We start from the raw sequence: 15,876 nt of genomic DNA, 5'->3' as shown, positions 1-15,876 counted from the left end.
GAGAGAGAGAGAGAGAGAGAGAGAGCAGCTTTTTTATGTAAGAAGTATTTGACAAACTTCTACTTTATTCACAAATAAGGAGAAGAATAATGGATGTTTTCCTAACACAGTCAAAAGTACCAGACGTGTAGTAAGTGTTCTTACCATAAGAAAGCCAAATATATCTTTTGATGGTAGACTGAAACACAAAACACATGGAGTCAGTCAAGGGAGGGGTTCCTCCACAGGATCTGTGTCACCCCAGTATGATGATGGTAGTCTTCCCTATGCTGAGGTGTAGTAAGAATACTCGTACTCTAAGAGTTTTGGATCAATGTCACAAATGTCTCTGACATGTACCACAGATTTGGCAGAGACAAAGTAACACTGTCGGACTGCACAGCCACCTCTCCATCAAGACCTACACCCCTTCCCAGAACAGCTGGAGATGCTGCTTCAGGGACTGATGGTCCCAGCAATGCTTTAACCACTCCAGAGGGAATCACTATCCTACTGAAGAAAGGGGACATAACTGCTGAGAAGGTGGAGCCAAACATTTTATTTTCTTTCGTGAGAAGAGGAGAGGGATTACTGTTTTTCTTCTACAGTATCTATTGTTCATATTAATTGTAGGTCATCTTCATGAGCCAGTAGAATACAAAAAGCACAGCCCAAGGACATGACATCACTTGACCTTTGTTCCTCTCCAGGCCGATGTCCTTGTGAACACCACAAGCAATGACCTTGACCTTTCCCAGGGCGGTGTTGCGAAAGCCTTTGGTCAGGCTGGAGGACAAGAACTACAACAGGTGGGCTGATACATGTATTCTAATCTTTAGCAAATGGATGTAGCTGTTATGCTGTATTTAACAATAAATATCAGCTACTAAAACTTTTTGTGGTAGTGTTCAGCACCAAGGACAGGCTCAATCCACATTTACTGCACCATGTTCATTCTTGTTGCAAAAGTCATATTTGCAGACTTTGAATTTTATTTTGCTAAACTTGTTATCATGTGATACCGGTAGAGTTCAGCACCAAGGACAGGACCGGTGTAAAACCACAGTTACTGAACCGTGCTCATACCTTTACTTACATTTGCACGCTCGTGAATTTTATTTAGTAACAAACAACTCTCTCTCAAATTGTCTGATGTAAAAAAACCTTCATTGAGTAATATTTTAATATTAAAAATGTACTTTTCAGCTCTGTAAGGACCATGGCAAGGCCGATGCAGGAGATGTAGTGATTACCCAATCTGCCGGGACCCTCAGGTGTAAAGAGGTGTACCATGGTGTCCTACCCCACTGGCAAGAGTCTGACCAGGTAACTTTAAACACTCCATGTCTGTCTTAAAACTTGTACAGCTGTGACTGTGGTACCATGAACTGCATTGGAGTCCCATATATGAATGACAATTATTAATTTATCTTGAATAATCCACCAGTGGATGTGGTTCCAGGGCTCATTGACTAAGCAAGCCAATCTGTGTGTTACTGATAGATGAACAAATTGAACGAATGAACCAATGGGGTTGGGTTGTTGGTTGGTTGGTTGGTTGGTTGGTTGGTTGGTTGGTTGGATGGATGGATGGATGGATGGATGGATGGATGGATGGATGGATGGATGGATGGATGGATGGATGGATGGATGGATGGATGGATGGATGGATGGATGGACAGAATTGGATATTGTTATTAGTTACAATTTTCCCTCAGTGATTCACAAGCTCTTTTAAGGGCATGAGGAATGAATTTTGAAGTGATTTTCCTCTTTATCTCCCCAGCCCCTAAGAACGATGGTGCAGGAATGTCTGGAGTCAGCTGACAATGACGGTCACACCTCCATTGCGTTTCCTGCCATGGGCACAGGGAACCTGAAGTACCCACGTGGACTGGCTGCCAGCTGCATGTATGATGAGATCCTGTCCTTCAGCCAATCCAACCCTGGAACAACTCTCAAGGTACCAGCAATCTCTTGATAGTTGAAGGAAGTTTCTAGCTGTTATAGTTTTTATAACTATCTATGCAGTGATAAGTTATAAAGTTAAAATAGGATATCTAGGACTGTTTTTTTTCACCCTGTAGCTTCTTATTTTATCTGAAAAAATCCAAGAACCAACAGATTTGACTGGTGTTCCCTAAGCTGTCTAGTCTCTTTTGAGTGATGTTCCTCTTCATATCTTCTCTAAAATGTCCTCTGCTCCCAGGATGTGAGGATCATTGTGTTTGACCAGCCAACAGTCCAGGCTTTTGAAACAGAGCTGAGGGTCAGACAGGGGGTGCCGGGAGCAGCCAAAGGTGGGCAATAACCTGTTGTAACCTCCATTCACATCCACTCTGACATACATGTATATGCACCACTTTGAAAAACAGTGTGTTTGACAGATCTCTAGTGCAGCACACTCAAGAATGCACAGATATACAGGACTGCATTATATGGGAGGTAAATATATAAAATCATTAACCTGACCTTATGTTGATATCAATCAATTAGTGACATTTTTCCTTGTAACTTTGTGGTAGTAGATCAATTTTCAACTGAAATTGTCACTAACTTTTGTAAGCATGTCTTTTCCTTTATTTGAAAGATCGTCATCATGTCATGAAATGTACTGTGGTATGTTGTATGATAATGTATATAGTTACACAATATGTTTATGACTTACAAAAAATTTGTAATGATTTCAAAGTTCTGGTGTCCTTCCAAATGCAAATGATCCAATTTTTTTAAGTTCCTTTTTCACAAGTGTTGACTAGTTCTGACAGTTCATTCTAGTCATGCTATAGAAGTGTGATGGATGTCACTCAAAATATCAGGACGTAATCTCCATATTTTATCCCAGTAGTTAAGTTTGAATTGCTTAAACAAAATGTATGGTTCACCTGGATGTCTAATCTTCACAGGTTCAGGTCCATACTCTGCAGTGACCACCCCCAAGCCTGGTCAGCAGCAGATGACCATTGGCAGTGTGACTGTCCAGATTCAGGGAGGTGACCTCACCACTGAGAATGTGGACTGTATTGTCAATGTTAGCAGCAAAGATTTAGGTAATCAAATCATCTTCATGCAATATACCTGTTTTAAAATTAAAGTTAATCCAACTTCAAGTGCAGAATTAGTGAAACTATGTGGCATTTTACTGGTCACCAGGTACACAATGCAGACTTTTAAATCCAGGGACTAGCTTTGGTAGACTTAAGTATATTATAATCAAATCAAAACTGCACACGTACATCTATACTATTGCAACAAACATGCTACAGCTATGTATACAATAGTCCATTTGTAAAAATGATGTTCTTTGCTCTTACCTTCCACAAGTAATATCACAGGTATTGACATAATGGTAGGAGCATATTTACTGCCATTACAGGCCTGACATGAGATATCGTATTGCTTTCAACTTCAGTTGTAGCGAGAACCACTACCACTGATTACTGAGTTATCTACTATACTCAACACAAGTCAGATTTTTAACTATACTATGTAATAGAAAACAAAAACATGTTCCATGACACATAAATTGGATATCTCAAGAAATATTTCGGAATATGATTGTGTTTCCATGCAGATTTAAGTGGTCCCATGGCAAAGGCTATCTGTCAGAAGGCAGGACCCAGTGTAGCGACAGAGTGTCAACAGTTCATCAAAAAGAACGGGCAGCAGGACCATGGGGCTGTGGTATTGACAGGTTTGTTTCCTGGCTACTGATTCTCTATTTAAACATGTTTGTAACAATGAATATCGGCTACTAACACTTATTGTGATAGCGTTCAGCACCAAGGACAGGACCGGTGTCAAACCACAGTTATGACGGGGTTACATTTGACCATAGCTACACTAACACTTGTTGTGATAGCGTTCAGCACCAAGGACAGGGCCGGTATCAAACCACAGTTATGGCGGGGTTACATGCGACCATAGCTACACTAACACTTGTTGTGATAGCGTTCAGCACCAAGGACAGGGCAGGTATCAAACCACAGTTATGGCGGGGTTACATTTGACCATAGCTACACTAACACTTGTTGTGATAGCGTTCAGCACCAAGGACAGGGCCGGTGTCAAACCACAGTTATGGCGGGGTTACATGCGACCATAGCTACACTAACACTTGTTGTGATAGCGTTCAGCACCAAGGACAGGGACGGTGTCAAACCACAGTTATGGCGGGGTTACATCCGACCATAGCTACACTAACACTTGTTGTGATAGCATTCAGCACCAAGGACAGGGCCGGTGTCAAACCACAGTTAATGCACAATTACTAGTAACAAACCATTCTCTTTGATTTTTGGAGAAATTTCATATTAAATGTACTTTGAAGCTCTGTAACAACCATAAATGGGTACCAATGCTCCCTCAGGTTTACATTTAGTGAGGTTATCTCAGAATCTTCTAACAAGTTTCATGTGTACAGTATTTGCTTTTCTAACTTCGTGTTGACATTATTTCCTATTTTCAGATTCCTCTAGTAGTGACAAAGACCTTTTGCTGACCATTGAGGAATTAAATGATTTTCAGCACCAAGGACAGACCCAAATTTTAAATTAAAAGGATTTTATCACATTGTATGTACCTTTTTCATCATCTCCAGGTGCGGGTAAGCTGCCATACAAAGGCATTCTCCACCTGACACACCCCAATGCAAATGTCCTCAAGAAAAGCATCAAGACCTGTCTCCAGGTGGCTGATAAGAGAGGCTTCAAATCGATCGCTTTCCCTGCAGTTGGAACAGGTAGGTACAGAACTGAATGTGTGAGGCCTGATTTGAAATATTTGTTTAGTCAAAATGCTGACTAAAAAGAAATCCCTCAAAACAATCTTCCTGTCTAAAATAACTTAATGGTGAAAATGCACTAATATCTAGACTGGTATTCATCTGTCTTTCCAATGCAATACAACACCAAAATTACAACATTTCCTTATCATCTCTAACAAAAATAGTATTACTCAATCTCAGAATCTGGGGAAAATGTATGTTATTTTTCGTGACAGGAAAAAGTAGAGAAATAAAATATAACGGATGCTATCTGAAACATTTGACTGTTCATAGAATCTATCCAATTTTTTTATTTATCTTGTATTACGTAATGTTCTACCAGAATGTGTTTAACCTTCATTGACATAGATGTTTCCTATCTTTCCAAGGTGGATTTAAAATCAGCCCTGACCAGGCAGCCAGTCTCATGATGGACGGGGTTGCAGACTTTGCCCAGCAGGGAGCACCCACCTCCCTCACCACAGTCAGGATCACAGTGTTCCAGCAGCAGATGCTGCAGAACTTCCACTCAGAGATGGACAGGAGGGCTCAGGGCTTGGGACACAAGACCAAGAGGTTCAGTGCAGTCAAAAGCAGGTTCAAAAGTAAGAACTCATGTATACATTATCCTTTCATTTTAAGCCTGATCCTTTGTCCTACAAAGCTAGACAATATACTACTTTTTGATTCCATTCATATATTACATAATTATGTTTGAATGAAAAAATTGTGGTCCCTTCAGTTTTCATCAAAATCACCAAAGAGTCGACAGATCTTATTCAATATGTATGATGGTTGAACAATGTTTTCTACATTTTTGTAAGTCCTGTACTCCCTAAGTTAAAATCATTTGCCTTAAATTTGTTTCATCCTCTGAGTTTTGGTTTAATAGATCAGATTTCATAAGATTGCATCAAAGATTGTGACTCAGTATATATAAAAAAAATAAAATAATTTTCCATGACATGTATTATCATTCTGTTCAATCCACAGTGAAAGGCTGCTTATGTCTATCTCTCAACTTGTTACACTTGTCTCTTCCAGAAGTTGCCCGTTCCCTTGGCAAAAAGAGTCGTGTGGCAAAGATCCTTGGATTAACCTCATTTGACGGGAAGCACAGTGTGGGGGACTCAGCATCAACACCCAAGCCTCTCCTTCTCCAGTTCTTTGGCACAGGCAGAACTGTGGGCGTGGCCAAGAAGAGAGTCCAAGAAACCATGGATGGAAACTTTAAGGAGGAGAAGATTGACGACCTTGCGGTGTTGCAGCTGTCACGTGATGAGGTGGACATGTTGAAGGTGTACGGACACCAGAACAGCGTGTCAGTCAAAGTTGGTGAGTGATCTATTTCAATGCAACATCTGTGACATTCAGTATTGTTGCAAAATGTGTACTTCATCTACAATGATTTTCAATCTCTTATCCAGTTGCCTCAATAACACTTTTTTGTATATCTCAATACCCGGATGTCTAATCTTCATTGACATATTTCATGGTTTATGTAAGATGTACTTGGGTTCAAGCTTTGTTTCTCAACTCTTGTAACTAAGGCTAAGAAGCTATATATTAATTAGATAGACAGCTGTAGTTCATGGAAATATTCATTTTGGGGTGTGATGTTTGTATGAATAATATGATTATCACTAAGGGGTGGCACTCAATATGTTGTCGTCAGTTGGTCCTCATTACACAAGAGATCATGCCTCAAACTACCAATTCTCTTGTTTTCAGGGTTAGGCAGCAGGTTAGAGTCAAGGTTAGAAAGATGTCCACTCTACAGGTTCAGTTTAATTTCTTATTCTCTGTGATCTACCTTCTAGACCGTCACTGCATCACTATCCAAGGCATCACAGACGTGACCACAGTTGTGAACAAAGTCTGGGAAGTCCTGCATGCCAAGAAAGAGGAGGCCAGAAAAATGGAGCAGGCTTTGTCTCTGCAGAAGGACATCTCATGGTGAGTGAAGAGACAGGACTCAACAACTCGTGAGACCATGTGGCATAATGGTTGCATGTTTGGCTCAGAACCTTAAGGTCCTGGGTTCAAATCCACCAACATGCCCTGATGTTGTGAAGTTTGGCAATGCACTTTACATAAATTTCCTCACTTCACTCACTGACAGGTGAAAATGAGCTTTGGATAGGATGTTTCATCACCCTTGCATACTCCAGGAAGAATAGCATGCACTTTATGTAACACTAATGAAAACTCTAATAAAACAAACAAACTTGTTTCTTAGGCTGCACCAAATTATCTACAATCATGTATGTAGTTCTAAGACATTTTTGCAAGTGAAAATAGAGCAAGGAAACAAAGTCATAAATACTCCATTAAACTGAGGTATAAACCTGATTCTCAGGCTTTGTTTTCATTATGTTTTTCAAGCAAGGAAACAAAGTCATAAGTACTCCATTAAACTGAGGTATAAACCTGATTCTCAGGCTTTGTTTTCATTATGTTCTTTCAGCTAAGCATATTTCTTTTAAAATCCAAGAAGCAAGGAATAATTTTGGCCCTACAATTTTAAAAGATGGGAAAGTTTTTCTGCTACCATAATCTGATCACCTCTGTGTAAAAGGTGTTCTAGATGAACTAATTTTCTCTGTACCCACTCGTGTGTTATCTTCAATGTATTGGATCATTCAACTTAAAACTGGTTTGCAAAGTAAGTACTGTTTGACCACTCTTTTCTGTTTTCTTTTCTTTTCTAACAGGCACTATGAGAAGCCAGATGGTACATATGCAGCCTTTGACCCCCTCATCAACTTACAAATAGAAGAAGCCTACAGGAAGAACAGGAAAGGGAAGGTTCAGTATGAGGATGATGTAGGTCAGTGTGAGATTGACTTCAGCACCATGAAGGAAAAGGCATCTGGACAGACATCAAATGTTCGCAGGGATGATCGGAAAGCTTCAGCAGGTGCGTTTTGAAATACATTTTCAATACAGATTATTTTCTCCTCATTGTGTAGTAAAAGTAATTTTCTACATCTGTACCAGTGTAACTACCCTTCTGTGTAACACACTATTTTAGACATTATACAAAGCTATGATATATTGAGTGCTTCATATATAGTCCACAGAATAGTCAGATTGGAATATACTTAGTTTGTATCACTTTTAGTAGTCCTTGACAATTGAAGAAGACTGTCAGTGTCCTCTTTTTATTTGGGGGGGGGGTGACCTCATGTGGTTTCTAAGTCTAAAAGTTCTGTAACTCTAGTCTCCTCTAAACTATTTTTCTTTGATCCTACAAAACAGTGACCAGTGCAGTTCCCTCTCACTGGGATCCTCAGCCGACAGACCCAAAGTCCAAGAAACCCAAGCTGTGCCACCTTGTGAAGTTAAAGTCATCCTCTACTGAGTACAATACTGTGAGCAGGAAGTTCGGGCTTGGAAACATTGTGAGCATTGAGAGGGTTCAGAACCCAACACTGTGGAGCCAGTACTGTGCACAGAAGCAGAAAATCAGCCTGAAGAACCCTGGAATGTAAGACAAAACTGTTTTCCCTTTGATTAAGGGTTTTTGTTTTGTTTATTGTCTTTTGCCTTTTTGCTCATGGCAATGCTATTTACCATAACATTAACAATCCTATTGTCCAAGATTTTTTCAAAGGGACTTCATGTAGTATTCTAATGGGGGGAAAAGTTCAAGTTGGACACAGAAATAAAAGTGCAGCATGTTCTTTGATTTACCTTGAATCATGTTCTTATAATCTATAACACGTTGAAACATCTTATAATCTAAAAACCTTTTTCCAGAAATATTGAGCAGGAGCTGTGGCATGGGTCCTCAGCTGATTCCTGTGTCAAGATTTACCACAACGGTTTCAACAGGAGCTATGCAGGTGTCCATGGTATGTGCATGTACCTCACTTTTTCTTTTGAATGTCAGAGAAATTCTGCACTATAAGTGCTACATGTACTACAGTCTGCTATTAATATTCAATAATTTCTTTGCTGCAGGATTTCAGAATGTTGGATACAGTCCCAGAATAAGAACAGTTTGTTAAACATGTTTGTTCAATATGTCACAAATAATTCATGTACAACTGATAAACCTTTCTTCACAATTCAAAAATCTTTGTCATTAATGTTACAAGTTTTATGTAACTTTAACTAGCATTGGGGTTTCATCATGTGGAGCAAGTATATTTGCTGTACAAATATTTTGAATGAATATAAGTCTGGACTACATCATCATCATCTTTCATACTGCTTATCCCAATAGCCATTGGATTATTAGCAGCTGCACATGTGTAAGTTACAAAACAATTAGGGACCGATAAAGATAAACAAGGGCAAGATAAGGGCACTAAGGAACATCTATTAATAGATAACTGATTCTGTGGGTGTAAAAGAAAAAAGAAGTGTGGGTTAGTAATATCTACATATACAAGACATGTAGGGGCGGCTCAGTGCAGCAATCGACAATCCAGTTTTGAACTGAGTAAGAGACTATGCCACACCAGGCTCGAGTTTGTTCCCTAGGGGCTGACTTCCTGCAAGTTGCATTGCATGTTGAAACAGGCCTCATTATTACCCTGCTGCCCTACAGGTGTGGCTATTGGCAAAGGGACCTACTTTGCTGTGAATGCTTCTTACTCAGCCCAAGGCAGTTATTCCAGTCCTGATCCCAGTGGACACAAGAGGCTGTTCTTGGCCAAGGTGCTGACCGGACTGTCCACACCAGGGAACTCTAGCATGATCGTCCCCCCACCCAGACCAGGGGGAGGCCCACTGGACACTTATGACTCCACCAGTGGTGGTAACATTTTCTGCGTGTTTCACGATGCACAGGCATATCCAGAGTACCTGATCACATTCACTTGAGTCATGGTGTACATGGGCTCTACATCCTGGCAATGCTTAACGGTAAATTTGGGAGGACAGATACCGCTTAACAGTAAATTCACGCAGGCTGGCAACGCTTAACAGTAACTTGTCTTGTATAAGGCTTTGGAAGCAGCTTCCTTTGAATGTTTTTTGATTTTATTCATTTGCTGTCTGACAAAACTATTCTGCAGACCATGGATGCTCTGTTATAAATTTTGCAGTAATCTGCGTTCGACTACACGATACAAAGAAGTTTCAATTATGATTAACAATGAATTCAGGATAAGAAATAACGCAAAACAAGCAGTTATGTTTAAGACTTTCCAACAGCACTTAACGTTAAAGCAGCCATGCAGCTAGGATTAATGGGAATTAAAGTAGCTTGCTACGCTTCACGGAAAATGGCAAATTACCAAGTTGGAACTTATGACAAGGATAATGATTTAATCAGTATTTAGTATCATGGCTTTTAATTGTATCATGTTAAAATGATATCCCAGAAAATGAGGCCAAAGAAAATGTATGTTAAAAAAAGGCAAGACCGCGAGCTAATAAACAGAGCTTAGCACATTTGTTGTAACCTCCTTTAACCTTTGTCTGTCAGGTGACTTTCATCTGCCACTTAAACCAAAAACAAAAAACAAAAAAAACATTTTATGTAAAGAGATCTCTGATGCAACACCTAAGGTATGCACACTTTAGATATGCAGAGTGCACACCTGAGGTAATTTCCATTAAAATATCTGTAAATGTGCACAGTCACAGTTTCTCAGACAAGTCTACTGGTGGATAAAGGTTAGTGCAAGTTGCAATCTTTTTTTAAGATTTTACATATTTTTAAGATGAAAACATTCCTGTAAATCAGATCTTCTAATGGATATGTTATACAAATTTCTTATTAACTTTTTTAAAGTATATTCTGAAATGTGCCTTGGTTTTGAATGTCCAATGTACTTTGCTACTACTGAAACTACAAATGACAAGAAGATCTTGAAGATGTACATGTATGTATTACTACGTAAGTTTATAGAGTCACATATTTTACATCTAAGATAAATAGTTTGTCTTGAGATTTATGTGAATGTAAACAGCCTCATTGTGAAGGGCTTAAGACATAAAGTGTAACAAGATTTTTCCCCTAAAAGTACTGCTGGCAAACAAGAAAAGTTAACCTAAAATACATATTGTACTTGGTACATGGTAAGATGACACCAAGTGTTCCATGATACATGTTTCTGCATACATGTACTATTTCTGTACTACATGTATTTGCATGCAGTTAGCCATTCCACATGATTGATTACAATTAAGCATGACTATCATGAGAAATTCCAACCAATAAAGGTCAATAAAGCTCTGGATTAACTGACGATTTTTGGATTCCAAACTTCCATGATGGCCAAATATTATGACAAACATTTTATCATACATCCATCCTACTTCTGTATAATTCATCATTCAAAATTTAACTGAATGTGAAGAATTGTCTTGTATTTTAAAGAGCAGCATTTTACAAACCTGTTGCTCCTAGCAACCAAAGTCTCATTTCCTATCAATTATACTGGATTTTCTGAAAACACTATTTTAGATACAGTCTAATGAAACTTCACTGACCTATTCTTTACAATTACATGGGTTTTCAGTATAGTGAAGTTGATAAATTTGTAAATGTGTTAACTACTTGATGCCTTTGGCAGCTAACTCCTCTGTCACCCTTCTCAGGTAGTCAGGGTCAGGATAGCCATGCCTGTATGAAAAAGAAGTACATGTAATTAATAATCACCTACCAATGTCAAAATAGCAGTCAAGGCTGAACCTTGCTGTGTCTTTACCGGTAGTATCTGAATAGACTTAGGGCTTTGAAAAAAACATGTTAAAAACATCTTTCAGTCTAGGTAAATTTTGACCCATTGCTACATTGCATGGACTTACATGTATTTCAGAGAACACCTTTCATACATTCAATGTATTGTAACATTATTCAAAATACAATTCACACTGACTGTTAACTGATAAAAAGGTGATGTACACATACATGCTCGGTCCTCCATATGTGCAGGTCTTGTGATGAATGTTGTTCCAGACCACAGTGTCACTTTGTCCTGTTGTTGCGGATGTCCCAATGGTGAAGGTCAGCCTCTGGTTGAAAGCCTTTTCCAGCAGACCCAACACTTTTATGCCATCAGCATTATATGGAAGGTACGCTTTGCGAGTTCTTCCTGTGTAAGGCTTGCCTGGGTTGGGATGCTCCGGCTGGAAAATGAGGGGGGAAAAGTTCAATTATAACATTTTGATTAATCATTGTTATTTTGGTAGCTGTTATGGTCTTTTGCACAAGGGCACCAGCAAAAAGTAATTACATAATGCACTTTTTAATGGGAAAAGTAAGTGAAATGTTAGTTTTCCTAGTACTCAACCTTACAATAGGTTCACTGTTCATTCTTATTGTATTGACACATACATTTTGACAAAGAATATGTCTCACCTACCCCTTGTATTCCATCTCTAAAGACATAGTCAATGATGATGGCTCCAGATAATTTATAGCCTTCAAGCTTCATTTTTTTGTTGTAGGCAATTGTCATCCTCCCTTTTGGCTGGTTGCCTGTCAGTTTCCCCACAACAGCACTGCAGACTGGACAGCAAGATTTTTTCTTCATTGCCTTGTCCAGACACTTCTTGCAGAATACAGCCTCACAGCCTTGGTCTTTGCAGGGAAGAGACGTTGGCATTGTTGGTACTGACAGGCAAATAGGGCATGTGGAATCGTCGTTCTTTCCGGCATTTGGCTGTCCTGATTTTCTGCTTTTGGTAGCAGTTGCTTTGATGTTGTTGCCTTCCCCTCTTGAACCTCTAGAAACAGGAATGCCCAGTAAACTGCAGAAGTTTACTCTTGCTGCCCTTATCTTCTCTGGTTCTCCGATGAACATCACTGTTGTGTCATCATCAGTTATCTTTGTCAAAACTTCTGGGTGGAGGTGCCGCATTTTCCTCACTCCCTCCAAGAGAAATGTTGGTGCAAGGCTGTACTGGATGATATTGAAGTTCTCACATGTTATCTTGCTGAAGACTTGCTGGTAGAGTGTTGTAAATTCATCAATGGCCTTCTCTGGTTCAGGATCTTTTCCCAAAGAAGGTGATGGGGAAAAGCAGGCTTGTGTGTTGTCCTTGCTTGTATGAAACAGAGACTTGTACCTTTTGCCAATATCTCTTATCTCTGCATGATGCTTATGCCGAATGTAAATTAGAATATCTGGATCAACAAACACTTCAAATGGAGAATTCTGTTCTTGCTCTAATCCAGAACTGCTAGCACCATCTTCAGCACTAGGCCCCTTGTGTTCAGGCTTGTTCTGCTTGTCCTTCTTCAGGTCATCATTGCTATCATCATCAGATAGGACTGATGCTGTAAATGTAATCAAATATCATATGATAATAAAAAGCTACACATAGCTTCCTTCCTTATGCAGTTAGCAAACCAACAACAGCAATAAAAAACAACAACGATTTCATACGTTTGCCAAATAATGTCAACCTTTATGACTAATGTCAACTGCATGCCTCATTGACTATGTAAATAAGATCCTCATACATAATAATGCCAAAAAAACATAACCTTCATGGCGAAGGTAAAAACAAAAGTGTCAAAAATAAAACGTTACATATCAGACAACTGAAGATACAAACAACTGCAGTTGAAGAGATAATTGCTAGGGGCTTTTCGGTTCTTTATTAGAAGTTCATGCACTGTTTTTGTCACAATAGGACGTTACATTTTCACATAAACTGAGTGTATTGGTGTATGATACAACCACACACCTATGAACTTACATGTATTAGAAGGTCTGCAAGAAATTTAACATACACTCAACTGATCCTTGTAAGGTGGTCTTTTCCTGCTTTAAACTTTTAGCGCCATTCTGAGCCATGGTGGTCAAGTTTACATGTATGTTACAGGATTAAAATGCCTTCAGTTACTACTTACCATGTATCTTTCTGCTTACATTTCCCGACACACTGGGCCCAGATGCTCCCGGACGAAGTCCTGTCCTCGAGTCGGTCCGACATTGCGGTACACGTTTCAGCAGAGAACTCAGTTTCCTCTCCGTAGGCTTAGGCAAGGTATATCGGGCAAATTTGGGACTGTTTGTCGTCAACTTGTGCTCCATAACGGAGTAATCAACATTAATATTTGCCAGTTCAAAGTCCACTGTGTCCGCAGGTGGTTTAGTCAAATCACTCAGTCTCGTTGTCATGTCTTGTGAGAAAGATACAACTTCGTAGTCGCCTCCCTCCCTGGCCAGAGTCTCCGCAAAGTCACATGTACTCTTGGCGCTTGCCAGACTGATCTGCGCCGCCTCTATCTCTGCATCGATCTGCTTGTTTCTGGACTTTTCCTCTGTGTCAACACAGGTTAGGAGCCGCTCGCCTTCTTCCTTGACAAGGGCGGTTATTGTCTGTACGGTTTTGTTGATGTTCTGACGAGCCCACTCTGCATTCAGCTGAAGTTGTTCTTTCAAGCGTTTCTGCACTTCTTCCGTCTGGCGAAAGAACTGCATTCGGTCCTGGCATTGTGGTGTTAGATCTAAGATTGTCTCCCTCTTCTCGACAGCCACCTCTTCTAAGCGCGCGAAGTCGTGCTGCGAGTCCCTGTGTTCAAACAGGGCACATTCGTTGCATATTGGAGTCTCGCAAGTCCTACAGTAGAGCTTCAAGATCTCTCCCGAATGCTTGGAGCACGGTGGGGCTGTCCTGGCCCTGAAGACTTTGTCGTATTTTCCCGTTTTCAGTTCCTCAAACGTGAAGAGGGTGTGGCCCTTGGTAGCTCTCACCAGACGATGTGCCGACTCACAACTCTCACAGAGAAACTCAGCGCACTCTGAACACCTGGACGTGGCCGGCTTCCCTTCATCACAGCTGGTGCAGAGAAGGTCATCTTTCCCCTGGCGAATGTTCTGATGCTCGGTCACAGCTTTCACCAGGCTAGCAAGAAAAACATTATCCTTTAGACCCTCGACGCCATCTTGGGGCAATGGGACAGGTTGTCGACAAATAGGACATGGAAAAGTGTCGCCATCGTTTTTCTGTACCCATTCTCGTAGGCAGTGCTCACAGAAGGTGTGCAGGCAGGGAAGAACCTTCGGGTTCTTAAAGGTGTAGCAGCAGATCGAACACTCGAGGGAGTCGCCGCTAACTTCGTCTGGGAAAGCTGCAGTCGCCATGATTGCTCTCGAATTTCACTTCCTGATATGACATCACCACACCTGTGACGTGCCGAAAGTTCAAACGGCAACGTCCTCTGGTGCCACCACACCGAGCTCGAGGGTTTGCAGGCGACATCAAGTTTGTTTTCGCGAGTCTCCACAAAAGACGTAACCTCCAAAGCATCGTACACTATACTTAGGTGCCAAGAAGGTTTTATACAAACTTATAAGGGACATACAGATAACTGTCAGTTAAGGTTAATAATATATGAGTCAGGTAACGTATACCACCCCCACCCCCCACCCCGTTTTAACGTTTAGTAATGAACATATACAGAGAACTTTATTGACACAACAAATGGACTTTCGTAAGGTCTAAGACTACATGTAGATATACAAAAATATACATGGGTACAACGAAATTAACCTACGTACAAAACATAAAAGGGTACAACTTCCGTCGTGTTTGATAACCCCGACATAGCTGACAAATGTTACCCTTTTTGTAACGTATATTTTTTCGTGAAGTTCCTGGACAATCATCGGCGAAAACGTACGAAAAAGGGCGTTAACGGTACATGTAGGTACAAGGATTACTATTCTGTGTAATTGTAATCTAGATATTGCCGCAGAGGAAATAGTACAGATAGTACTATTGTATATGTATTAGAGGTAAACGAGTCACAGACAGATTTAAACACTTTCTAGATTTTTAATTTTAGTTTTGCCATTGCCTGGATTTAATGTATGCATATTTTTGAGACTCGTTATCAGGCGAAATCCTTTGATTTCATTTGTCCTCGTTTTGATCGAATTTTGCTCACCAAGGACATTAATAGCTTCAGTTCCAACATGGCCTTTCAATATAGACTAAAACATATTGGATATCACCACAGTGACTGTAAGGCCACACCGATTTAATTTTATGGATGACATCCGCGCGCGCATTGATTTTCGCCCGATCTCAAAAAAAAAAAAAAAAAAAGATCACGTATTCCGAGGCTCTGGCCTGGCTTTAGGCCTGGGTAGTGCATGGTGGTGATAACTCTGGTTGACGGCAACCAGGCTACCGAAGCTCCAAGACTCAAGACT

The 15,876-nt window shown here is 40.2% G+C and overlaps 2 protein-coding genes across 4 annotated transcripts in view; one reads left to right on the top strand and one right to left on the bottom strand.

Moving 5' to 3' along the window:
• LOC109477539 (poly [ADP-ribose] polymerase 14-like) overlaps nucleotides 1-11,749 on the top strand; it is a 13,035-nt gene extending 1,286 nt beyond the window's left edge. The window contains exons 4-19 of one of the 2 annotated variants that reach the window (XR_002140672.1): nucleotides 345-522; nucleotides 690-788; nucleotides 1,186-1,305; nucleotides 1,766-1,942; nucleotides 2,189-2,279; nucleotides 2,886-3,029; nucleotides 3,554-3,673; nucleotides 4,580-4,720; nucleotides 5,134-5,349; nucleotides 5,789-6,079; nucleotides 6,565-6,700; nucleotides 7,459-7,664; nucleotides 8,006-8,234; nucleotides 8,507-8,601; nucleotides 9,303-10,375; nucleotides 11,664-11,749. Coding sequence is in view for 1 of the 2 variants with exons in the window: in XM_019778848.1 (XP_019634407.1) it covers nucleotides 345-522; nucleotides 690-788; nucleotides 1,186-1,305; nucleotides 1,766-1,942; nucleotides 2,189-2,279; nucleotides 2,886-3,029; nucleotides 3,554-3,673; nucleotides 4,580-4,720; nucleotides 5,134-5,349; nucleotides 5,789-6,079; nucleotides 6,565-6,700; nucleotides 7,459-7,664; nucleotides 8,006-8,234; nucleotides 8,507-8,601; nucleotides 9,303-9,577 (2,518 nt within the window). In the remaining variant the exon portion in view is untranslated. Of the gene's footprint in view, nucleotides 1-344; nucleotides 523-689; nucleotides 789-1,185; nucleotides 1,306-1,765; nucleotides 1,943-2,188; nucleotides 2,280-2,885; nucleotides 3,030-3,553; nucleotides 3,674-4,579; nucleotides 4,721-5,133; nucleotides 5,350-5,788; nucleotides 6,080-6,564; nucleotides 6,701-7,458; nucleotides 7,665-8,005; nucleotides 8,235-8,506; nucleotides 8,602-9,302; nucleotides 10,487-11,663 lie in introns of those variants that run through there. The other variant, XM_019778848.1, reaches the window with a different exon arrangement.
• Nucleotides 10,490-14,813, bottom strand: LOC109477542 (RING finger protein 207-like). Of its 2 annotated transcripts, XM_019778854.1 has the most exons (4): nucleotides 13,566-14,813; nucleotides 12,070-12,986; nucleotides 11,616-11,833; nucleotides 10,490-11,327 (listed from the first exon to the last, which is right to left on the bottom strand). In XM_019778854.1, exons 1-4 carry the CDS (start codon nucleotides 14,800-14,802, stop codon nucleotides 11,258-11,260), a joined length of 2,442 nt encoding a protein of 813 aa, XP_019634413.1. In that variant the 5' UTR covers nucleotides 14,803-14,813; the 3' UTR covers nucleotides 10,490-11,257. The 2 variants fall into 2 exon arrangements, with proteins under 2 accessions (XP_019634413.1, XP_019634414.1); XM_019778855.1 differs by lacking the exon at nucleotides 10,490-11,327 and having other exon boundaries at nucleotides 11,729-11,833; nucleotides 12,066-12,986.
• Nucleotides 14,814-15,876: the final 1,063 nt, after the last annotated feature.

Source organism: Branchiostoma belcheri, unplaced genomic scaffold (genome assembly GCF_001625305.1).
Source record: "Branchiostoma belcheri isolate BF01 breed outbred unplaced genomic scaffold, Haploidv18h27 scaffold40, whole genome shotgun sequence".
NCBI classification, from domain to species: Eukaryota; Metazoa; Chordata; class Leptocardii; order Amphioxiformes; family Branchiostomatidae; genus Branchiostoma; species Branchiostoma belcheri.
This window is presented reverse-complemented; position numbering and strand designations above follow the sequence as displayed.